Source organism: Parasteatoda tepidariorum, chromosome 6, assembly GCF_982258835.1.
Source record: "Parasteatoda tepidariorum strain Cologne lab strain chromosome 6, Ptep-v5.0, whole genome shotgun sequence".
NCBI lineage: Eukaryota > Metazoa > Arthropoda > Arachnida > Araneae > Theridiidae > Parasteatoda > Parasteatoda tepidariorum.
Genome location: NC_141760.1, coordinates 53,472,370 through 53,497,401, shown reverse-complemented (window position 1 = coordinate 53,497,401; position 25,032 = coordinate 53,472,370). Strand labels below are relative to the sequence as shown.

The window sequence follows — 25,032 nt, the reverse complement described above, 5'->3', positions numbered from 1 at the left end:
ATTTACGCCGCACTAGAGCTGCATAATTGGCTAATGGAAACGGTCTGGTTGTTGTTGTAGTTCCTTTACGTCGCACTAGAGCTGCACAATGGACTATTGGCGACGGTCTGGAAAACATCCCTGAAGATGATCTGAAAGCATGCCATCACAATTTTGATCCTCTGTAGAGAAGGTGGCTCCACTGATTGGTAGGCCGACGACCTGAACGCGAAGTCGAGCACTTTACGGTAGCACAGTTTAATGAGGATCGATACCGCACACCTCCGGTCCTATCGCAGGCTGATCAAATTGGTCTCCCACCCACTAACTGACCACTCCCAGTGATGTTTGACTTAGGTGTTCTACCGAGAACCGTGTCTTAACGATCAGTCCACTGGGGAAGCTTTTTTTTGAAAACATTCCATGTAGAGTCATTGGGATTATACTCCAAGAATCGTAGCCAATGAAACCTTTTTTTAACTGCTTAAATGGATTGAAATTTTAATTTATTTCATACGGAATAAGGATATATATTTTTTAACAATCGAAGTATATTCTACTTGTTTTAGAAGTGAACACTCTTTTATTGCCTATTTCCGAACATTGAGGACTGTTAGTTTTAAAAGCAAGCCTTAGTGTGCTTCTGTTATTTTTATCTGTGTGGAATCTAAATCATAAGTTTTATATGTGATTCAATCAAAGAGTTAGTATATAAAAAAGTTATAATTCGCAAAAATTCCGAATGAAAGAAGAAAAAGGTAAGGATTTTTTACAAATTTTGTTTATTTTTAACTCTTTACACTCTATTTAATGAAAAGTTTGATTTCCTGAAGTGTGATTTTTGTTATCATCTTTTATTTAAAAACAATCCTTCAAGATCACAAAACACAACAATGTCTTTAATTTCTGATGCGTGGCATAATCATTCTTTTCTGCAGTTTAGAACATTAAAATGAGTTATAAATACGTTATGTTCAAATCAAATGTATTGGGACTATATAATTAATAACTAATTATGAAATCACGCTGAATTAATTATAAAATTCTTCATATAATATGAATAGTTTTTGGGCTTATTGAGAAATATTAAAAAAAGAAGCTTAATATGAAATCTATTAAAATTGTATATTGTCTTAGAATAAAAAGCGATTTAGTCTGAACTTAGGATGCTATAAGTTATAAGTTTGTAAGCTAATAAGTTTGTTAGAAAAACAAAACAAAAACATTATTGAAATCTGAAAAATCACTATCGAGAAAGGCGTCATTAAAATCATTAAAAACAGCCAGATTTCTGGACGGAATTCGGATTTTTTCTCTCCATGATATCGAACAGGTTTTTATCGACGCTTTTCTTCTGAACATTTGTTATATTTTGAAAAATGTTTTTCTATATCTCTCGCTTAAGTATAAGTTCCCCACCCCCTCTAATACATTCTATTTTCACTTTTAGAAAAAATTCGTATAAGGAACAGTTATTCGAAACATGTATATAAAATTTACTTTAATGCTTCGAACTAATATGGATATTCATAAAAAGTTACCACCGTTATATTGAAATTATGGTTTCACGTGGTGCATTCAATAACTGAAAAACTTGGTATGACAATGATTTCATGTGGAACTTACAAAATAATTTTGTTTGCAATATTATGAACCGGTTAAGTATATACTATACGTATATATGTCATTTATATTAATGTAATTTTTTGTTATATCAAAACGGTATTTAAAATGCAGAATATTTCTTGATCAAATCATAATTTTGGCACAAATTTTAAAGTTATTTTATGTGTTCTGCTAGATCTATAGCAATCACAGCATCCTGTTTTTTCGTGTGTTATTATGTATGTAATTTAGTTATGCATATGTGCATGTATATATACTATGTAGAAGTATTCGGTCTGTCTCAGATATTATAAAAAGAATCTTAACACGTAAGTCATTTATTTCTTACTTGACAATTATGTTAACAAAAGTACATTATATTGAGTTTCCTTTATCATTCCTCAATTAAAACGAACTGCTTTACGTGTAACGTATATATTCATTTTAATTAAATTACTTGACAGTAGGTATTAAAGTATTCCCCAAAGAATCTTACAAATGAATTAAAATGGCTTTCTCGGGATAAAAGATTAAGGATTTCTACTTTAAACTAACTTTATTAATACTGTATATTTTGAAAATTGTTTAATTTCAAAATAATTTTTTATAAATTCAGTCATTGAATTGATATAACAGTGCTTCAGGAGGACAAAACTTTTAATCATTTAACTTTATAATTTAAGGATTAAAATTAATACAATTTATTCACCATTTGTTTTTATTTATTTAATATATTACATGATATGAATATTTGTGTTTTACATTACTTCGCAAGATTTAAAGTCACATATTCATTTTGTATTTAGTTTTACTATTTAATAAAATATTTTCTTCAATCTAATTATGTAACATTAATTTTAAACAATTAGCTATGATAGTTTTGTTAAAAGCTTTTTAACTTTATTATTATTAAAATGAATCACGCATATTTTTGTTTCTATTGTAATTATTTTTCTTGTTTACCTTCAGTAAATGTCCAATCAAGAAAAGCAATCGCAATTTTATTTTTAATACCAATGTTACATAAATGCGAATTCTGTAAATGAATTCACGTTTATTTGATTTATTCCAAATGAAAAGTAATAAATATCTATAGCGAATGGGTGAAACGATAAGCATAGAAGGTAACACATGGTAACAAAATGGAATAAAGTATCAACTAAAATAAAAAAGATCAATATTTTCCAATCGAAATTGTTTATTTGGTATCGTTTTCAAGCGAAGCTTCAACTACGGAAGAAAAGTTTGAATAAATGCTTCGAGTTACGAAATTTTTCCACATTTATTTCAATTTTTCTTTGATAAAACGATGTTTTTTTTATTTTATCGTTTGGAGTAGATTGTAAGGAAAAAATATTTTTTTGAGTAAAAGGGATAATTGTTTAGAAATTTAAACCCTTTGAAACAAGATTCGATTGTTTTATTAAAATCGCTTGCCATGAGTTTTCCTATTCCGGATTAAATTATTATTTCGATATTAATCGTTCAAAAAAAAAAAAGATTTAAAAAAAAATACAAACTTTTTATTATTATAATTTTACATTCGACTTATTTCTTACTAAATGATATCTATCTATATTAAAAATATTGTGGTGTATAGGTTAGATTATTAAAATACTAATTATTTTTAACACTTTATTCAATTTAATAAAAATTTTCTGATGACTATATAATATCTATACAAAATATTTTTCAATGTGAAATTTAACTGTTAAGAAAAGTTTTTTTTCATGAGAAATTTTTTTTCATCACCTTATGATTAGAATTATTGTTAATGATACGTACTGATGAACGATATCCCGGGTTTATCTTGTGAAATTTTAATAAACGGTCGGTTTGGTGGTAAAAAAAAAACTATTATAAGTCTTTGGTGTTATGATCAAAACTTGGATTTTGGAATTTTTCTTAAACTTTTGCAAGGAATTTATCAAAAATATGAACAAAAATGTTTGTAAAAGTATTATCAACATAATGCTGCCTTTTACAATCAAAGTGTTAGTGATAACTTGTTTAGAGCTATGAGCGTTTTATTTCGAAAAATTTTCTAAGTAAGCTAATTCATTAGCTAAATCCACACACATATTCTCCCTCTGCACGCAGTTAAAAATAAATAATTTAAAAGCAACTTCTTTTTAACAGTATTTACATAACTTTTTGTGATTTCCAGTTTTTATTTTTGATGATTTTGGCCGACTCTGCGTTGATGAGAAAAGCACCCAGATTTTAAATTCTGTCTTTACATTCTTATGAATGATTTCGACCTGTAGTTGATAATTTTTGGGGGATAAAAAAGTGATAATCCACTAAAACAATTTCACTTCTTCTTATATAAATAAAAGATTGATTTTAAAATTAAAAATCTCGGAAACAAAGAATGATATAGGAATGAAACAAATGGTGTGTTTATTGTGACAACAATAAACATTTCGAACAATCTTTTTAAAATTTAGGTTCAAAACTTGGCAGCAGATGGCGTTGTAAAGCGTGATTGAAAATATTACAAAATAGCACGAGTTAATTGATGATTTGCACTTTGTATATATATCTACAGAAACTTAAGTTAACCATTTCAAAATGTATGAATGTTCTTAGTTAATATAATAAATATAATTATATTTTAATTTTTAAAAATCTGTCAATTGTATTAAATTTTATAATATTGAATTTCTAATCGCTACCGATCTGTTAAACTTAGTTCGAATGCATCTAAGTCTTCCTCTCGGTACTGTTTGTATCTTTGATTAACAAACTAGATTTATTTTTTAAGATTGGTATATATTAAAGTACTGATTCTTATTTCATAGAGTTGCGTAAAAATAACTTTACTGCCTTTTTTGTCTCGTATCATACTATAATTTTAAGTTGTGTTGTTACCGAACATCAAAACTGGAGTCATCTACATAACACCGAATGGTGTAAAATAACGGCATTGATTTTTCATTACATAAGGAACTGTCTCTGGTTCTTGGTGTAGTCAAACACCAAGAATTATTTGCGGTGTTTCACTTCACCATTTTGGTGTAAAGTATTAGGGGGACCGGAAAAAAATGCCGTTTCGGTGCATTAAATATTCGTTAGTCTTAAAAACCAATTCATTTTTTTTGGATCTATTTCGATCCGCCATTGAAAGGTTGTTGCTAACGAGGGGGAATACATTATTGATTAAAAATAAAATCTTGATAACAAATATCAAATGCACCCCAAATGACATTACTTTCCTGTCCCCCAAATAGATGCACTTTGTCTTGTTAAAATACACAAATTTTTTTTTTCCGTATAGATACATTTTGTAATAATGAACTTTTATTTCTGTTGATGTGTAGCATCGTGCAAGAAAGCAATAAATTTACGCAATTTCGTATTCGATTGCAAACAGTCTACAAACGATATCCAAAGTACACCAAAACGGACGTTTTTGGTAACAAGTATAATTGACTAACGTTGAGAATGCTCTTATGTTTGATGTAAGCATTCTCAATTATTGGCGTTTATATTTAATTACACTCTGTAAAGTACATATGAACGCTCAATTTGATTTTAACTTAAAATAATGCAATTTTATAATAATAATGATAAAAAAATATTAGATTGTACAGTTTAAATTTTTCAAAAACGCGGATATAGTAATTAAGTAGATGAATTGTGTAATTCTATTAAGTCAGAAAAAAAAGTTTTATTTTGAAGAAACTATTTAATTTTTCAAATTGAGATTTCATTCAGTTTGCAAGTGAGTAAATTAAAATATGACTGATTGTTTTAATGTTTATAACATTATAATTTGCTAATAATAGTTAGCGTTTTCATATCTATTTATTATGATACAGAGTTTACGCAAACCTTTATTTCACTCAACTTTTCATTTCATTGATTACTTATAATCTCAGTATACAAGAAAAAAAAAGACAAAATTTTCCACTTAAAAATACATAGATGTATAAAAATACACGTGAATTATGAAGTGAAAGAAAAATACAACTATATTAGTTTTTATAATTAATTTATTTGTAGTTATATTTTTTTTACAAAATTCTATATCAACAATATTTAACTGGTTTAGCGTTTATAAATTTAAAAATCTATTCGCTACAGTTTTAAAATAGTGCTAACTTTAGTGCTTGTGTGCATATTTCCAAGACGGATAGAATGCCTTACTAATAAAACTCTGTATTTTGAGCAGAAGTTTACTTCTGATAGTCGTAGTTATTTTGAAATGATAATTTAAGAAATATAACAATAATTTACTATGAATGCACTTGAAAGTTAAATAACTTTAGTAATTTCATCTATCTTCAACAAATGCAAGTTTTTGTAAATTCATTTTATAATTTAAAGATGTGTGACATTATTAGCGTGTTTATTAAACTTCTACAAGAATCGTTAAAAATTAAATTTTTTATTAGCCGTACGGAGAATTAACATAACTTTGTTAAAATATTAAATGTTTAAGTTTTTAACTCTTTGACGCAGAACTTTTATTAAACATATTTTTTCTACGTTTTTTATTATTTTGTACTAATTTAGGTCAAAATAAGTGAAAATACTATATTTAGCATTTTAATAATTTATGGTTATGAAATATACCATGAAACACCAGTGTATTTCCAAACAATCAGTTTTGAAATTTCTCTCAGTTAAATCTACGAGAAAGAGTTATTCGTCATTGAAATTTCTTTAACTTATAAAATAAATTATTGATAAATTCTTCAATATGAATGAAAAAAAAATTCCAATTTGTCTTGGACTTTATATTTTAGTACAAACATAATTCCGATATTCTAACAGATTTGTTTAGTAACTATTTTACAATTAAAAAATACCAAAATATATTTTACTTGTAGTTTAAGCGTCAGAAAACAATATATAAAAGGGTCACTGGTGTTCCATCTGCATCAAAAGGGTAAAAAATTTTGAAATTTGCTTAAACTCGAACGGATCCCAGATAGCAAGTCACCATACGGCAAACGTTGTATTTTCATTTGGTTAGCCAAAAAAGATTGAAAAATTAAGTTTCCCTTAAGCTTTATAATTATACCAGGCTTGTTTCCTTAAAGATTGAATAAAGGCTTGCAAAAATCTTTATAAAAAATTCTAATTTTTTAGTTTTTATTGTAAACCTTGCTTTCTAGATTTGTCCAGGCTCTCTAATCTTAACATTTTGATTTTGTTAAAAATTTAGTGATCAAGCCAACTTTACTTTTAAAGTGTTAAAGAAAATGTATAAAAGCCTGCACAAATGAACGTCGTTTCACAGTAATCGTTATAAAATCTAAAGTGAAAAGGTAAATTTTTTCTTGGTTTGGGAACGCTTTCTACTCTTAATTTGAGAATGATTCCTCCTCGATTTCAGATGGTTTTTCTAGCCTCGTTTTGCAAATTCGGATTTAATCTCGGTATAACAAGGTTGTTTATTAAATCTTAATTCGAACCTCATTGCGTGTTAACTAGTATAGTTATATTTAACATTGTTTCAAGCTTGCACGGTTTATTTACTAATCATAACTTGTTGGGCTTTGTGATAAACCTTATTGCTGACGTTAAAATCAACCTTGCACTTGCTATCTGGGATCAGATTATAAAATTATTTTATAAATTTGTATTTTCAAATTTTTTAAATGCATATTTTTTAGATAATTTTTTTTATTCTTGTAATATATTTTGTAAATTTTTAAATAAATATTACAAAATTTATGCTAATATAAGAAAATTAATTTCTTATGTTTCTAGATTCACGAAATGTTTACACATATTATTAGCAGAAACAATGTTTTTTTTATTTAGAAACGTTTGATTAAAAAAATTTTTTTTTTCGAAGTAAAAAGATCTGTCGATATTGTTTTTCAATTTTATAAATATAATATTCAATGAATATTGTTTATTTGGCATACATAAAATACACACACAAAACGTAAATGTTTGTAGCAATATTTTCAACCATATATTTCTATAAAACAACTAAATACAATTGCAGAATGCAAATATTAAGTAGGGAGCAGATATTTAAGATATTAGTTTTTTAAAAATTGCTACAAAAAATATGCAATGACAAAATTTTTCATTTTAGAAATTCAAGTTACATAATCTTTGAAAGATCTCATTATTTTTCCCTCTTTATTTGTAACTCATGGTTAAAGTGATAAATCTGATTTATATTAAAATCATTCATCATTTTATAATTAAATCACATTGTTCAATTATTGTTAATTATTAATAATAAACGGTAGTTTTAATCCATTGATAACAGCCAGTAATTTTTTAAATCAAAGTTAATCATAAATAGTAACAGGGAGTTATTAATAATATCTCCCATGGATATTACTCTTTACTAAATTTCTTCGTTAATTATTAATAATGACCTTCGTTAATTATTATTAATGACCAATAATGTTTAAGTTTATTTCTCTATTCTGTTTCAAAGAATGTTTCTAATGAAACCGAGTAAAAAGTGTTCAATAAGTCATGTTTTAGAGTTTTTTTTTCAAAGTTATGCCTCGTTTAGAACTTGCTGATAAAGAATAAACTTTTAATTAGCTAGGTTTCTTAAATAACATATTTAAATGCCTGGTGAATTTAAAAATATCTGACAAATAAGTGAACTCCATTGTTTGGATTTCATGCACTTGAGCAAGCCATAATTAAGAGAAAATTATCATTGCCATTGCTACAGTTTACATGCATTTTTTTAAATATAAAATTCGTACATTATATAATACTCTCTACAATAAACTATCATCTTCATGAACAAAAAACAAGTTATACTCTTGTTGCAATATCCAACATTCTCTATCCGAATAATTCATTTGATATAAATATAAAAATTAATTCAGTAAAACGCCGCATTTGGTTCTTTCATCAGTTTTCTATTTGACTACAATTGAACAGTTCAAATGCTCGTCTTTATATAAAAACAGTTGAAATTCAACTTTACTTTACTCTACAATATTTAACAATCATGCTCCACTTAAATTGGAATGAGTTGTGTATCCTTTTTTTCAAAATAAATATTTTCATACATTCAATAAATATTCTTCTTTAAGTACATTTTGTTTCACTTACACTTTAATAGGGATGTCCAGTATATTACGAAAGATATGTATTGTAAAAAGCGCACTTCGATTGTTTTTCAGTTTTATATTTTCAACTAGAATAGTTTTTTTTTCATTATTTGGACGTAGATTACGAACGGGAGTGAACTACTTGCCGTTTGAGAAATTCCCGCTGTGACAGGGAATATGAAATTCAAATTTGTTTTCAATTTTCTAATGTATTTGAAAATAACTACTTCCCAAGCATATCAATTTTTAGGATATCAATCTGCATATCAATTTTTAGGATTCTTTTAAAATTCAATTCCATTTTTTATGCATTTTTTAAAATTTTAAGTCCCTTTTTAGTTTAAATCACGGATTAAAATGTATGATACATAAGAAAAAAAAATGTAATGGTAAAAACACGAAGTCTGGTGAATCCAAGCTTTTACCGGTAAAAACCAAACTTTTACAAAAGAGGCTTGGTAAAAGTTCTAAGTATGCTGTAATATGATTCTAATCCAGTTTTTTTACCAAAGCACTTTCGTGAATTCCAGGTTTTATTGATAAAACCTAGGGTTTACCAAACTTTAGGTGTTTTGCAGTAACATGTGGGTAATACCATCGAAATTGATCAAGCCAATAATTTTGAAAACCGAGATAATGTTTCGAAGTCAATTGATTGCCAGTAACCATTTAGGAAAAAAAAGCCCACGTCATCGTAAATAGCTTTTATCAGTATTCCTAAGCAATATATTAATTTGGGTCTCTTTTCTCAAAACATATAGACAAATAAATGATTTTAGAACATTATTTTTGTTTTGCTATTTATCAACCTGGTAATTTTCGGCAATATACGATATACATGATGCATACGTAATCCAGTATATGCGGTAATGGTATTTCATCAAGTTTCAATCTCATATAATCACTATCAGCTATGTTAGTACCGATAAATGTCCATAGATGTCGCCATTTTTGCGTATTAAAATCGGTAAATAGTAACTTACGGGCCCTTTTTAATAAGATCCTGTTTTGAGCTTGTATTGAGTTAGAAAGCCACTTTTTAATTATGTCATTATTTTTTATTTAGTCATGTAGTCGAAGTGCTTAAGTAATAAGGTCTCTTAGAATGAAAAAAAAGATGATTTTTTCCTAGTTTACATTTCCTAAAATTTTAATGAGTTGTTTAGATAGATTGGATTTTGGGTAAAATACAATTTGAAATTCGATGCAATTAATTATTTTAATTTAAACAAATAAAATGCTTCGAGAGTTTCGTTTTGTTGATATTTTGTTTGTTCCATTGTCACAGTGGAAATTAATCAGTTGGTAGATGCTTGTTCACTAGTAGTGCTAAATGTAACAAGAAAATTCTACTGTAAGTTTATAAAATGTCTATGTAGCGTTTTCTATAAAAGGTTACACATTGCACAAGAAAACACCATTAACAGAAATGAAGTTCTAACAATGACGACGTCGTGCCATGATGATAAAAATAGGTATTTATTTCTACGTTTTGTGATCACTTTAATTGTTAGAAAGTTTCTAGAACTTCTAATTAAATGCACTTTCTATCTAATGTTAAAGTAAGAAAAGCTAAACTATTTCTAATCTACAATTGTTGATTTCAAATACAAAGTTTTTATTAAATCTGAAAAAAAGAGAAAAGATTTCATTGATATTTTAGTAATGATAAACGCAAGTTTAATTTAAATTTGTGGCAAATAACTGTTAAAGAAAACAGAATAAATGTGTTTAAGGTATCTTGCTACCTTAAAGAAAAAAAAAAATCAGTGAAAGTTATGAGCTTGAATTTTCTTTTTCAGAATTAGCAAATTTGGAAAAATGCACTTGAAACATTACGATTACAGAAACATGTTTTTATGGGGTTATGGTTACATCAAAGATTATGTGTTTGTGCCCCCTATGCAATATGATTTAACAGAATTACGAGGAAGGATCGAAGCTTCATTAGTCACCATGATGTAGTGAGTGTGGCAAGAGTTTGACTACAGGTTTGAAATCTGTCTGTGACCCAAGGGACATTGGTGAAAAAAAGAACTTGTGATATTTCTTTATCAAAGTAAAATTTGGTGTATTCGTAATATTTCGCACGTTATAAGCCTCCAAACCACGGAAGAAATTGTAACTCTGTATTTTAATTTGATAAATTTGCATTTTAAAGAGATGCATGCGTAAGCTCTTCAATTAATAGAACAATAATTTTCGAAACTAAACAATTTAAGTAATTAGCTTCATTTTCGATATAAAATAATTTTGACTAGATAATTCTAACTTAGATTTATTTCAAGACCCACCTACACAGAAAGCCACGCCTAAGTTTTTATGTAGGTCAAGTTTTAATTCTTTTTTTTCAAGTTTTATTCTTGCTTGTTACAATGCAACTCAAATAACTGTTATTATAAACTTTTAAATTTTTTTTGAGTATATGTCATATATTTGCTGGACCTTAAATAAACTAAAACCAATATCTAAGCGTTTCCTTTCAATATATGCATGGTCTTTTGTACGAGCATCTTATAATGCTTTTAAATGCATAAAACTTAGAATTATTGGTATTTTTTGGACTTCAACGGCCTTACTTATTAACCACTTCCATTTTAGATCTTAGTTTTCAATCTATTTGGTAGATAAAAGCTATAGGAAATTAATAACGTAAGAAAAATTTATGATAAGATATTTACTAGTGTGTCATTGCAAAAACTTACTGATACAATAATTTTTCATTTAAATGAACTATTTATGTTAAAATTATTAAGAAAAGAAGTTGCTGTTATAAAAAATATGACGTTAAAAATGTCGCAAGATACCTTAAGAAATTGAAAATGCATTGAACATATTGAATTTTAGTATTTAACACGTATATACATTAAATACAGAGACTAACTAGATAAATTACTTATCCTGAAGATATTAATTTAGGATTAAATTTTTTAATAAATATTTGTTTAAATTATAATCTTTTTTTTCCTTTTAACTTATTTAGGAGTTGTATTGTTGGCTAACATCAATTCAATGCAAAACACATCTAATTTAAAAATATACATGAGCATATTTATCATGGTTAAGCAAGCAAAGGCTGCGTAAAATACTTTGACATCCCCAATTATAATTTCTTTTTCTATGTACAGAAGAATATACAGTACATTCCGTAAGTCTTTGTAATATGAACAACACGCATAGGAAAAATAAATTCATCAGAAATCACAGAAAAATAACATGAAAGAAATATAATGTTTATATAAGAATGAATAGATAGATTATACAATACTTTCATATGCACTTTGATTCAAAAATTCGTTAGATATTGTAATGCAGTGTTTCTCAAAGTGTGGTACGCGTACAATCAGGGGTACGGGAACAGTTTAGCGGAGGTACGTGTTCTTATGTCAAATATCCTGCAACAAACGAAAATTTCAAATTCTATTATTTAAAAACAAAGCTAGCTATGAAAATTTACGATTACGTACTTTTCTACTGGCTATTTTTTGCGCAGTTAACAGTTAATACTTAGTGGTAACAATAGCCAGTTGTGATTTTTAACTTGTATGCAATTTTTTATAGTAAAAAATACATTCATTTTTTTATTAGTGGTACACAGCGTTACGAAAAATTCAGAAAGGGTACACAAAAGTCATAAATTTGGGAAACACTGTTGTAATGTATTGTATGAATTCGAGGTAAATTTACTTAATTTTGCCTTAAGACAGGAAAATTGTTGTGACTTAAAGTCGTAGTTTTAAAAAAAGGTATTTGCTTAATATAGTTCATATAGTTTTCATATACGGTTTTAATATTACAAATTTAGGATTATTTTATTCATAGCAGGCGAATTAATACAAATGGTTAATTCCATTGTTGTTCGGACAAGTGGGCGCTTTCTAATGAGACCTGGACAAGCCAAGGTCACCAGCAATTTTTTTTAAATAAATTAAGTCAAAGAAGTGCGCCTTACGTTTGAGCACGGCAAGGGAGAAAGTACGTCTTAGCTCAGAACTCCTCTGATAGATGGCAGCACCACTCATTCGTGAGGCCACTTCTTCAATTTAGAAATCGATATAGTCTGACTCTCTAAGCATTGGGCTACCACGGTCCGGTTAACTCCATGAAGATTCTAAGTGTATATTAAAACTTTGGCAAATTAATATCAATGGAAAACTTTTAAAGTGTATTAAAATTATTTGTCCAAGTATGATTTTTATTTTAATTTTCAGTCGATGCAAAGGAAAAAAAAAAGTTAATTTTTTCCATTTTATACTTAGTAGTTCTTTTTTTAAAAATCTAAAGTGAGAAACTTGTTATATGCGAAATGGTTATTAAAATATAACGATGGAAAAGAAATGTTTTCGATTTTTTGAACAATTTAAATATCTTTTTGGACTATTTGTTTCCTACTCAATTCGAATAATAAAAAACACAATTTTTATTGCTGAACTAGAGCTTTTAGGGATCTGCTCCATAAAACTTAGGGGATTGCGTAGAGTTTACAACAAATTCTATTACAAGGAAGAAAGGATGGTACAAAAGAATTTTTATGTCATTTTACATGATATGCAAATACCTAATTAGCAGACAGTTTTTTTTAGAGCGATCATAAAATTTTCGTTTGAAAGTTACCATTTAAACAAATTGAATTTAAAAGTTATTATTCGAACACATGTTGAATAAAAGAGCAAACCGTTAGAAATTTTGAGTGTATTAAACCATAATATCGTTCAAATTTGCTACAACATTAAGGCTGCAGAAAATTGTACTGTACTGTACCATAGTACTATTTTATGGTTCAAGGTACGGGTATTATGACTCAAGACATTGATATTAGGGTTAAATGAACCAGAGTGTAATTTACGCTAATGCTAACAATTTTTTTGAATCATAGTGCAGTTTTTGTAATACATAAGATACTTTTCATACTTAATAATGATAAATGAAACGAAGAAATAATATGTGCGTATAACCGTATGAAAACAACGAAAGTACTTTTTCAAGGGAAAAAAATACGTATAAAAGTCATGTTAAATGGAATTATTTTATGCAATGAACAGTTTTTTTTCCAAGAAATTACTGAGACAATTTCAAGAAAATAAAAGTCAACTAAACTCGGTTAAGCCCATTGTTTTTTGCTGAAATTCAAGAACACTTGAGAGGTGAAATGCAAAAATAAGAAGTGAACATCTTCATGACGTTGCCACAAAAGCTTTCAAAGTTAAAAGAAAGACTAAAGCCAACTGAAAATTGGTCAATCTTCGCAAAACTGCGTGGAAATGGATTCATAAATGCATAGAAATCAAACAGAATTTCTTTGAAATAAATATAATTTTTGGCGCCAGTTGAAACTCAAAAGTGGATGAAAATTTTGTTCTTGACCATCATCGGTTACCGTCAATTTTCAACTGAGTGTCAGTGTTGTATTTTTTGTTTTTGGAATGTACAAGTATTTTGTCATTTCGACTTCTCTCGACTTAATAAATATACATCGGCTTTCCTCAGGAAAGATATAGCTCTATTCAACAGTTCAACAAAAACTCTGCTATAGCAGCTTATGTTTTTAATCACGTGTCCGATGTAAAATCGGAACAAATTCGACTGAGCAATATTTCACTATAAATAGAATTTATGGGACCCTCTACGTGATATCTGGGTTGACGACTGCCACCAGATCCTGTATTCCTTCTGGTTCTCCATCGTGGGAAATCATCATCTAATGACGGAACTTTAACAACCTGTAAAGTATGAAGGAGGTTAGATTAACGAAGAATTAAAACCACTGTAATATATGTGACTTAATTCAATAACAACTATAGTGAGCTACATTTTAAATTTTTTTATAGAATGTAACAATAATGAGCGAATAGCGAGTTTTTGCTTATTTTTTTAAAGTTAGCAATTAAAATTCTTTTCATAGGTAGCTCGTTGATCTTATTTAGAATTCTTTTATCATTCTAATACAATAGTCTTTTTTCCAAAATTGAGCAGGCGTTATATGTCATTAGAAAAATTTTGACTATTGCCACAAAGGTCAGTAAATCCTGCCAAGTTCATCAGCCTTGTAAGTTGACCACCTGCCTAAATCGTATACAAAAATCGAATTTTATTCATGTAGTAAAAGGTTGCAAAATCTTCGTAGCCAGAGCAGGTCTTCCTACCCGGGAGTGTTTTTGAACTATATTGTAAACCCCTGATCAGAAAAAATATTTATCTGGGAATTTTCTATGCCATTATGTTTTTCATTAGAATTTCGCTGAAATGGTAAAAAAGTAGCATATATTAATTTAATAATAATTGCATATAGTTTTGTGTAATGATATTTTCATATATTTTTAAAATATACTTTATTATAGCACGAAGGAAAAAAAATCTGGTTCCTTACAGTATGGTAATGTAAATGATATTTGACATTTCCAGTAAAAGGACCATAATTCTGGTTAATAGAACCAAAAAATACGGCATTTAAATCATTCATTTGGTAATTTCTAAGATCAAATGGTATAGGTTTACCGAAAATTCCAACTTATATTTATTTGTATATTAAGAAACACTTATTATTAAACATGTTTAATTGCTTAATTTTAACTATGTTTTCTTACCCTGTGAAAATGGCAAGCACATTTTCCTTGTAGAAAATCTTTATATCTTGGCACGGTTATATTAAAAGTATCGATTATATCGAAGTTATAATGTTTTGCGAAGTCTGCTAAACCCATACTGTGAAGTAAAAGTTTCCTTTGTTCATCCTGAAAAGAAAAACAAAGTTTATTATTGAAAAAACAAACATTTTGTATAGTAGTTTGTCATTTTACTAAAATAATAGTGTTTCATTAAATTAAGCACAGACTTGCAAAGCTCATAGGTATTTATAGGCAATGTTAAGGATATTAGTTCACCGCATATGCTATATCAAAGGGACCTTAACTTTATATTTTATAACGTATTGCATTAGAAAAATTTGCAACCCAAAATTTTTTTAATATTTTATGTTGTAATAAACATTTTATTAATATTGTAATAAGTATTCCAAGTGTCTGGTCTTTTCCATGGATGTATTCCACTTTTAAAGAACTAGAAAACTAGAAACGGGTGGTTGTGCCAATAGAAATTTTTTTTCAGGCTACCAGCATTTTTCGATTTCTTGGAGTCTTGTTTAAGGTTATTTTTAAAATCGATTGCACAGTTTACAATTTCATTGATACTTACCATGGATAAGGTGTGGACGCCCTCTACTGGTAGATGAAAACCTGCACCAAGCGTTTTCATCACTAATTTTATACCTTGCAAACGCTCTCTGAAAAAAATAATCAAGGCTTAAAATGCATAACATATTGTAGTTTCTAGAAATCCAAATAAAACTTGATTACAATTTTTTTACATATCAGTACTTGAAGTCTTTCTATAACAATTCAGAAAAAAAGTTTGAATTCTATTCTAAGTTCCGAAATTGAGGCAAGAAATAATTTTGATAAAAAAGGCTAGTTTTTTTAAAAAAATTCAAATACTTTGTTTTTTAAATCAAAAATACAGAGCAGGGTTTTGTTTGGAAGTCGGTAATGAGGGAGTGGTTTTCTTTGCAGCATTACAGAATAGCTTTGTGGTTACTTACTTTAAGCGAAATTTTCAATAACCGCTTAGCACAAATGAGGTTGAACATCATTGATACGGCCCTCCATTTCATCATTCAAAAGCGTGGGAGGTCATAGATTTTTAGAATTCAAAATCTCTAAAAGAAATAGTCCTACAGCGTAAAAATCGCATAACCTGGTTAGCCAATTTCGAGCACGAATTCAGCAATTTTGACTCAAACACGATCAAAACTTTGCCTTCTATTTTTATTTATCTTTAACAATGAGATGTGATAATTCGTTAAGGATAAAATTAAAAAGAACGCCAATATCATTTGACGCCAATAATTATTAATTTTGGTTATATTTATTAATGGAGTAATTTAGTGCTATGTACTAAAAGGCAAACTGAATGGGGAAAATGATACTAATTCCTCAATGAGAGCGCAAAAGATTAGCAAACTATTATTGACGTTAATGATGCTTAAATCATTTTGATAATAGGTACTAATTGAAAAAAAATTAAGCTACGTACTAAAACGCGAAATTAATGGAGAAAATGTACTTATTCGTAATGAGGAACCGTAAAAAGTCGACATACATGAATGATGCTTTATTTTTTCATTTTGATAATAGACACGACTGGCATTATGGTTATTGGCGAAGCTTTAATGGCTACGAAATATACTCTTATATAGGTACAAAGTATTTTATGAGTAAATTTGGTGCCTTTACAGCTGCACCAATACTGTACATTTTCATGATAGGTTTTTTACGGTCCTATCGAAGATAAAGGCACAGGAGAAAGTAGCTTGATTGTCGAAAATTTTAAAGATCACGAGTTGCCACAAGCAGCAGCATTATGCCAGAGGATACTGAATACAGTTAATCTTTATTTTGATGGGATGAGCAACTACATACGTGTTTTGCTTAATCTAATAACGTAAAGTCATCGGGAAGGGTGACATGTAATGAAAAACATTGGAATCATTTTAGCTTTTTTATTTGTGTCGATATTTATCTTATAGTTTTGGGAATTATTTTGCCCATGTTCAGTACTAATTTGTTGATTCCTTTTTTATTCACCCTGTACAAATAACGGGTATTCAGTTAGTCAGCAAATGAAATAAATCTCGAATAAACTAACCAATCAAATCTTATTGGTGATCGCAATGGGCTACAGGTGGCACAGAGCAGAACTCTTTACCTACACTTACGCAACACTTCGCATGCTTTCATTCGTGTGGAGAGTCATAGGAGAAGTAAGCAAGTTAGTTTCTGTCTCGATTTTCAAATAGATTAAAAACTAAAGTTCGCAAACTATATAGAACTGAAAACTACATTTGATATAGTTCTAAAAGAAAACATCGCGGAAATTTTGAAAATATTTTGACAATTAAATACGAAAAATATTAAGCAAGGGAAAAATATCGTAGTACATTCGTATACAACTGAGAAGTGAAGAGAGGGTAGGGTGGAGGGTCAAGATATGGAAACGATTTTCTCCCCAGATTCGAGCGTTGCGATCGTGAATTGCGTTCCATATTTCAAAATGAAGTCTTTTTTTTAAGCACATAAAAATTTCAATGTTATCGAATTGCGAGTCATCATTTTGAAGTGATATAGCTAATGCTATTTGTAGAATGATCAAAAGCTCCCTTGTCAGAAAGTATCATCAGAAGCAGATTATCTGGAACAACGCTTGTGCGTTATCATCCCCTCTCTACAATCTCATCACCATACATATCTTCGTCGGAGAGATATAGAGGGCTGAATGGATAGGATTAGTACAGTGCTTTAATCAGCGGACGCTCTCTCATTTAATGATAAATGAAGAGAGCCCGTATTTAAAGCAAAAGGGAATTCGACTAACTGCTCCTCGCGATTCCCGAGATAGATTACAGATGGTATTAATTTGGTCGGAAAGCATTATAAATTTGATGCATTACAGTTCTAGAAAATGAAAAAGAATAATTGAAGAATTTGATGATGTATAGTGATAAGTCAGTTTCATTTTTTAAAGAGAATTAGTGATCAAAGTCACTATTTCCATGTAGGCAATTTATGTGTCTAGTTTGTAATTTAGCGGAAATTCTTATCTATAATGTAATACTAAAGAACAGTTTGGCGTAAGACTGGCACCGTGGAAAAAATTTGGTCTATTACTACTGTTAAAAACAACATTACCAGTATACATTATACAAACAAACAAAAAAACAATTTCATTTTTCCGTGTTCCCTGTTGGAACTTGTATCCCAACTTAAAGAAATTTTTTTTTTAAATGTACTTTTCTCATTTTTAATTGTTATTAGATATTATTGTCCTTGCTTTTTTTAATATGAATTTCATAAAATAATTTTCATAATAACTTTGCTTTCTGATTAGATAATAAATAAATAACAGGGATTATTATATTTATCAGCAATTAATATATTCCAAGCAAGAGGACCAAAAAATTTAAATGATACAAGGATTGATCTTGAAAAGTTGATTATAGATCAAAGCTTCACTACCCATGGACGCGAAATGATTTCGTGGTTTCTTTTTTATGTAACGGAATTGGGATTTATATCACTCAAAAGTTCTTCTACTGCATGGAGACCATTTTCAGAAACGTCAATTGCCCAGGAATCGACAAAATATTTCAAAAAACGGTAGAGTTTCAAATAAAAATTTGCAAATTTTCGATTTATTTTGCCAACTATTTAGATGGCTCAATACGGCTTAATCGTAACAAAGTGACGCATCACAAAATCCATTGAATTATTTCGAAGTAGTGGTGAGTAAAAACACAGATAAATTGAATTTACGAAACCAAGAATCATAAATTAAAAGACTACCACTCGGAAAATATTTATCTGCAGTCCGGAGCAAGTTAGCACTTCTGCATTTCAAGGCATTCTTTGTAGTTGCCCTTAAGAGTTCTATATCGTAACTACCACTACAATTATTCAATTCTCATCCACTAGTATATAAAAAATGTTAACACGATTCTGTTTTTAGGTATTAGGTATTTTCGATTTGCATTAATGCACTGATTCGAGCAGCATATCCTCCTTAGGATTTGTGACATTAATCTCTGCATGCAACTCAACTTGCCTACAACAAGTTTCAGGTGATTGTAAAAAAAATGGAAACCAAATGGAATATGAGAAAAATAAAGTATTTCTATCTTATCTCATGACAGAGATGATGGAAATAATTTTAATATTTCTGTCCCCTACTATGCTGAAATGTCCCAAATTTATACTTACGATGATTCGCGTGATTTAATGATTGCCGGACAGATATTAAATTAATACTAAAATTCAATACATAATGCACTTTGACAATATCGCAGATCTCTCTTGAAAATAGTTAAAATTGAAATAAAAAATCGAAGTGTTTCCACGCCGGCAAAGCCGTGGCAACAGCTAGACCAGAGTTTCCCAAAGTGGTCCATATGGACCCCCAGGTGTCCGTGGTACCATTCAGGGGGTCCGTGAAAAATAAAAACTGATTTAGGGGTCCCTGAAAAACGTCAGGGGGTTTAATATAAAATAAAATTGCGATTGATTTTTATTATTATGGAAATTAAGACAGATAAAATAGTAGCGATTTTTACGTCCTAAGTAAACTATAAATAAAGGTGGGTGCTTATAATTACTAACAGAGGTTTGTTACAAATTAAACAGTTGATTTACAAATTTTCTTATATCTTTTGTTGCCTTTTTAAGAGATAACAGTATGAAAGAGTCGAAGAAAAAACGCCGAAAATACAGTGTTGAATATTTGAAGTATGTCTTTATTTCTTCAACAAGAAATAGTACTTTACCTATGTGTCTACTATGTAATAAAACTATAACAAGTAATTCAAGGAAACATTCCAAGCTTAACGAACAATTGATAAAAATCCATAGTGACAAAAAACAAAGATTTAACTAATTTTCAAACAGTCAAAGAAAAATATCTGAAAACACCGTCATTGCAACAACTTATAGGGACAACATCTGAGCGAGGTGACGATGGATTGCATGTTTCTCATAGTTTCGCATGTTTCGATATATTACATGATTGCAAAATCTGGAAAGCCTCACACTATTGAAGAACTTATTTTACTAGCTGTAAGTGAGATAATACTCACCGGGTTGCACAAACCAGCTTTTAACATTGTAAAAAGAATTCCACGGAGTAATGTACAAAGGATTGAAGTGTGTAGAAAATTCTTTATGTGAGTACTTAAAAATATCTGAATTTTCTATACAGCTTGACGAGTCCACTTATCCAGGAAACAAAGCTTTTACTTTCAGCTTATGTAAGATTTGTAAAAGAATGCAAATTCTACCAAGAATTGTTATTTGCTAAATGTTTGGAAAGCGATACGAAAGGGGAAACGCTATTGACTAAATTAAAAGCTGTACCCTTTACTATTATCATTTCTGTAGCTACTAACGGTGCTCCGGCAATGGAAGATACAGAGGTTTTCTGGCTAACTTAAAACAAGCTGCAGCGAATGTATTTTCAGTACATTTGCTAAACTTAGCGAAACTAATTTGAAACTACAAGATGAACAATTAAATTTAATCAAAACTAAAATCGTAAAACTGCTTTTGTTGCAAAACTTTTTCTGTATAAACAAAACTTGGAAAGAGGATATTGTTCTCTCAGTTTCAGTGCCGTAATGAACTTCATCACAAGAAATTATAAATAAACGATTAGAAATTAGTGCTCACAAACATTGAGCCGGACATAAATACACTCTTAAAATCTCACGTTCATCCAAGTCATGATTTTAAATTTTATTTTAAACAAAAGATAACAAGCGACTAGGGACAGGACGATTCCATAATACAAACGGACTTAGAAAATTTAGAAAGGGGAAAATGAGCTCGATATCGGGAAAATGTTGCAGGTGATTAAAATATCGCCTTATTTTAGCACCAACATTAGAAGTCAAATTTTGGCGGGATTTTCTGAAGAAAAAAAAAACTTAACTAGGGTCATCAAAAAAGAAAGAATTGATTATTAGGCTTTACAGAGAAGACAGTCAGATTTGATTTTTTTTTATCTTCAAAGAACATTTTTGATGCAGAGAGGTACGTACGTCAGTACTGTTGACAATTATCGGTCGCTGTTCCAGCAATTCTGTACATGTTGGAGGAGCGTGAGGGGGGGGGAGATCGTGAAAAGAATTCCGTGTATAAACCGGGCAGTGGCACTTGACCTTAAAAAAACATCAGTGTAGGGTATACCGGGCAAATGTATACTGGGCAGTGGCACTTAACTAGACCTTATATATATTTCAGACATTTACCAAAAGTCTAGTCGACTAGGCCTAGTATAAGTGCCACTACCCGGTATACCCTGCACTGATGTTTTTTTAAGGTCAAGTGCCATTGCCCGGTATATATTTGCCCGACATACCCTACACTGATGTTTTTTTAAGGTCAAGTGCCATTGTCCGGTATATATTTGCCCGACATACCCTACACTGATGTTTTTTTAAGGTCAAGTGCCATTGCCCGGTATATATTTGCCCGACATACCCTACACTGAAGTTTTTTTTAAGGTCAAGTGCCATTGCCCGGTATATATTTGCCCGGTATACCCTACACTGATGTTTTTTAAGGTAAAGTGCCATTGCCCGGTATGACAGCAAACGTCGCAAAAAATAAACATAAAAACAAATGCGAACGGTCACGGTAAACCCTTGAAATTTAGCCAATACGCCAAGGAGGCGAACAAAAAAATCCTCAATATTCTCAGTGTAATTACCCTCTTTCCCTATTTTTACTCTTCCGACGAAACTCTAAGTTTTTAACATTATGGAATCGTCCTTCCCCTAGTCGCTTGTCAAAAGGTATAATTTTAATAAACAGTTCTTCAACAAAACGTTTTTTTATTTTAATTTGTAATTTTTAAATCGTACATATATGCAGTTTTTCACTTGGGGCCCCAAGTGAAAAACTGCATATATGTACGATTTAAAAATTAAGTGGGCAAGTTTTGACTATAAAAAGGGGTCCATGGGTCAAAAAAGCTTGGGAGCCACTGATCTAGACGGTGAAACAATTTGGTTAATATATTATTTAAATACAGTTGTGCTGCGCATTTGTCTTTATCATTAAAGTTCATATGTTTTCAAAATAACTTTAAAAGCTGACCAAACTCAACTCAACTGAAGGCGGCTAATTCTATTTACAAATATCTAACTAAAATGAATATAAGCAAAACAATCCATTGAATTTTTTTTAAATGGGCTTGGTTAGGATTTATTAAGAATATAGTTATAACGAGATGTATTACTTTGTGACTACCCAATACAAAATATTTTTATATTATTTCTTATTTTATATCCGTCAATGAACAGCCGACCCAATTTTTGGGTTTACGACTACTCATACTCAACTCCGTAGCCTTGTAATTTTGAACCCAATCCAAATGACAAGGAAACTCCTGGATCAGTATCCCCAGAGGTATTGATTTGTTATGGGAACATGGAGGACTTTGCTACCCGACAGATTTAACGTGTATCAGTCACCATTTACTGCAAGGAGAGTCTTTAGCCGGCGGGGATCGAACCCTAAATCTCTTGGACATGGGCCCAGTCCCTACCAACCAGGCTATCCCGGCCCAATACAAAATATTCAAAAATAAGTAAATTGATTGATTCTTACACTCTGAGTGCACGAAGCATCATTAAAAGATGTTGAGTAGCTAACCACTGTACACCGCCAACTATGAGGACTGTGTTGGTACTATTCTGCAATGGTCGAGACCTGGTATGGAGATAGAGAATAATTTTTTAATATCTGATAAATGAAAAGAGATTAGATATTTAGAAAATATCATTTAAATGATCTTACTTCTGTATGAGGTGATAGAGAGCTTTGTCGAATACCGGTCTCTGATTGGTGGGCAGCCAAAACTGTGGATAGTAAGCAAAACTGACCGCCGTTTTTTCGTCGTTCACGTTTTTGTAAACCCGAATATCGTGAGTTTTGTCCCATTCGTTTAATGAACCATTCAGTCGTTCAATGACATAATGCATCATACCTCTATTCGTTGAATCACCGATGAATAACAGCTATAAAAGAAACATGAATTAAATTTTGTAAATTCCTCATTTTGCAAAAATACTAAAAATATTTAAACAAAATTCAGTTAGTACTATTTAACGTGGTGTAAGACCGGGTACAACCCGGACGGTCTCCCCCATTGAATTTTGTCTATGCTGGGCCCACGAAAGCTGTAGTGCAGCAGATGAAGAAGATAACTATATCCAAGACAGAACGAAGGTTTTACGAACCTGAAAACATAATTTATTGTTGGCCCCTTTCGAAAGAGCAAAAAGCTTTATTTTCATATTTTGTAGATTCTTTGAATACCCTTTATACAAAATTAGTTTTAATAAAGATATAAAGACATTTTCTTCTAAAAACAATGGTAAACACTATATTTTTGAAGGTAATTTTCGTTGGATCACCAGCAGTTCTAGTCCCTCAGCAGACAATCTCTTTCTCTCTCTTCCCTCTTCCTTTTACCGACTTGACTACATCACATGAAAAATTACCTGTCTACTTTTCTTAAATTGTCTAAAAAATAGAAATGTCTGTTACTTTTTCATTGAAATTCTAGTAGTTCTAAATTTTCCATAAAGCATGTAACTTTTTATGGAAAAAAAAAATCATTTGTAAAAAGAGTAGCGCATCTATGACTTTTCGTGAATGATATATTGCATACAACTAAACAATGAGTATCTTGATTAAATCTGAGAGTTACTAGGTCGAACAGTTTAGCTTCAACTTTCCTTCGAATCATAGCTACCCTGCATTACACCAACTTTCCCTATATATCTTTTAGATGATAAGTATTTTTATTCTATCTAAGTACTTTTCGATTAGAATAAATATTATAATGATATAACTATAAATGTTTTTTTTTGTTAAAGATGTTTCAGGAATTAAAAAAAAACTTACCTTTTTACCTGCCAAACAGCGTTTTAGTTGTTCTGTTGAAAGTGTGGCATGTCTACAACCATAGGGTTGCCACATTGCCTCTCGCCAAAAACAAGTGGATCTTTCAGCGCAAGATCGACATGGCAACACCCAACGACCTGAAAAAAAATTAAATCAAAATAATTTTTTTTTGTGCTGGAATACTGGACTTCATGAAATTAAAAATCCGATCTTATTCCATGAAAATACAATGTAGTTCGCAGAAACAACGTATTAAGTACAAATAGAAGGTGTTCTATTATCATTATCTTTTATACACAGTTTTAATAATCTTAACACAACTGAAATCAAACAAATATACACATCACAAGTTAACCTTTAAGTGAGCAAAAATCAAAAATGCTAATGAAATCGTTGTAATCCCAATTGAAAACTTAAAAAATATGCTTGATTATCAGAGGAAACAACTAGGAGACAAAAAAGTACAAACCGAAGAGCCATTACATTACAACTGTGACCACCCTGCTAATAACATGTAGGACCACCTTTAGCCCTCAAAACTGCTAGCACCCGCCGTGGCATTGATTTCACAAGGTGCTGATAGGTAGTCTTAGGTATCTGGTACCAAACACTCACCAACTGGTCCTGCAATTCCCTCACATTGCGAGGGGGTAGCGTGGCAGCACGAATTTGGTTTTCCAAGTAGGACCACAAATGCTCTATTGGATTAAGGTTAGGTGAATTTGGGGGCTAAGACATGACTTGAAAGTCACTGGAATGTTCCTCGTCGATGCGACTCTTATGACATGGTGCATTATTCTGTTAGTAAGCACCATCACCTGCAGGAAAAACTGTTGCCATGAATGGGTGAACCTGGTCTGCAACTGTGTTCAAGTAGCTTACAG

At 30.1% G+C, this 25,032-nt stretch overlaps 1 protein-coding gene and 1 long non-coding RNA gene across 2 annotated transcripts in view; one reads left to right on the top strand and one right to left on the bottom strand.

The window, feature by feature from the left end:
- Positions 1-412: 412 nt before the first annotated feature.
- On the top strand, positions 413-11,103 carry LOC122269071 (uncharacterized). The gene is made up of 2 exons (XR_006224961.2): positions 413-737; positions 10,439-11,103. It is a non-coding gene; the product is annotated as an uncharacterized LOC122269071 (long non-coding RNA).
- Positions 11,104-11,745: 642 nt separating this feature from the next.
- Positions 11,746-25,032, bottom strand: part of LOC107452261 (cadherin-like and PC-esterase domain-containing protein 1) — a 257,524-nt gene continuing 244,237 nt past the window's right edge. The window contains exons 20-25 of the mRNA XM_043040510.3: positions 24,149-24,285; positions 23,036-23,256; positions 22,847-22,948; positions 15,828-15,915; positions 15,221-15,367; positions 11,746-14,356 (exon numbers count right to left, since the gene is read on the bottom strand). Coding sequence (XP_042896444.2) covers positions 14,186-14,356; positions 15,221-15,367; positions 15,828-15,915; positions 22,847-22,948; positions 23,036-23,256; positions 24,149-24,285 — 866 coding nt within the window. The 3' untranslated portion in view covers positions 11,746-14,185. The remainder of the gene's footprint in view (positions 14,357-15,220; positions 15,368-15,827; positions 15,916-22,846; positions 22,949-23,035; positions 23,257-24,148; positions 24,286-25,032) is intronic.